Source organism: Carlito syrichta, unplaced genomic scaffold (assembly GCF_000164805.1).
Source record: "Carlito syrichta isolate Samal-C Ts95f unplaced genomic scaffold, Tarsius_syrichta-2.0.1 Scaffold136986, whole genome shotgun sequence".
NCBI classification, from domain to species: domain Eukaryota; kingdom Metazoa; phylum Chordata; class Mammalia; order Primates; family Tarsiidae; genus Carlito; species Carlito syrichta.
Genome location: NW_007081082.1, coordinates 1 through 624, shown reverse-complemented (window position 1 = coordinate 624; position 624 = coordinate 1). Strand labels below are relative to the sequence as shown.

General features: G+C 60.4%; 1 protein-coding gene across 1 annotated transcript in view; it reads left to right on the top strand.

Annotated features, from left to right (window-relative positions):
* LOC103251209 (neuronal PAS domain-containing protein 1-like) overlaps positions 1–618 on the top strand; it is a gene marked incomplete at both ends in the record, with an annotated part of 17,281 nt that extends 16,663 nt beyond the window's left edge. Inside the window, one exon of the mRNA XM_021708443.1 lies at positions 588–618. Within this exon, the coding sequence (XP_021564118.1) occupies positions 588–618 (31 nt within the window). The remainder of the gene's footprint in view (positions 1–587) is intronic.
* Positions 619–624: the final 6 nt, after the last annotated feature.

The window sequence follows — 624 nt, the reverse complement described above, 5'->3', positions numbered from 1 at the left end:
CACTGCACTCCAGTCTGGGCGACGGAGTGAGACTCCAACTCAAAAAAAAAAAATTTTAAATGCTGGGTGGGTGGCTCACACCTATAATCCCAGCACCTTGGGAGGCCGAGGCAAGAGGACTGCCTGAGCCCAAGAGTTCGAGACCAGCCTGGGCTACTTGGCGAGGCCTTGACTCTACAAAAAATTCGCTGGGCACAGTGGCACGTTCCTGTAGTTCCAGCTACTTAGAAGGCTGAGGTGGAAGGATCTCCCGAGCCCAGGAGGCAACAGCTGTGATCGTGCCACTACACTCCGGCCTGGGGCAGAGTGAGGGTCTGACTTAAAAAGAAAAGGAACCCACGTGCTCACTTGTACATGCCACATCTCAAAGGCTCAGTGGCCACATGTGGCCAGTGGCTGCCCCGGGGCAGTGCAGACACGGAACTGCCATGGCCCTAGAAGGCTCTGTTCCCGAAAGTTCTCCGAACAGGAAGCCCGGGTTTCTCAACCCCGGCTCCACTGACTTGGGGCCCGGTGACGCGGGGAGGGGGCGCAGGTCCCCGGAGGGCGGGGGTGCTCACTGCGCGCTGGGACTCTCCCTCCTGCAGAGCCGGAGCCGGAGCCCCCCGCGGAAGGGAAGCAGGC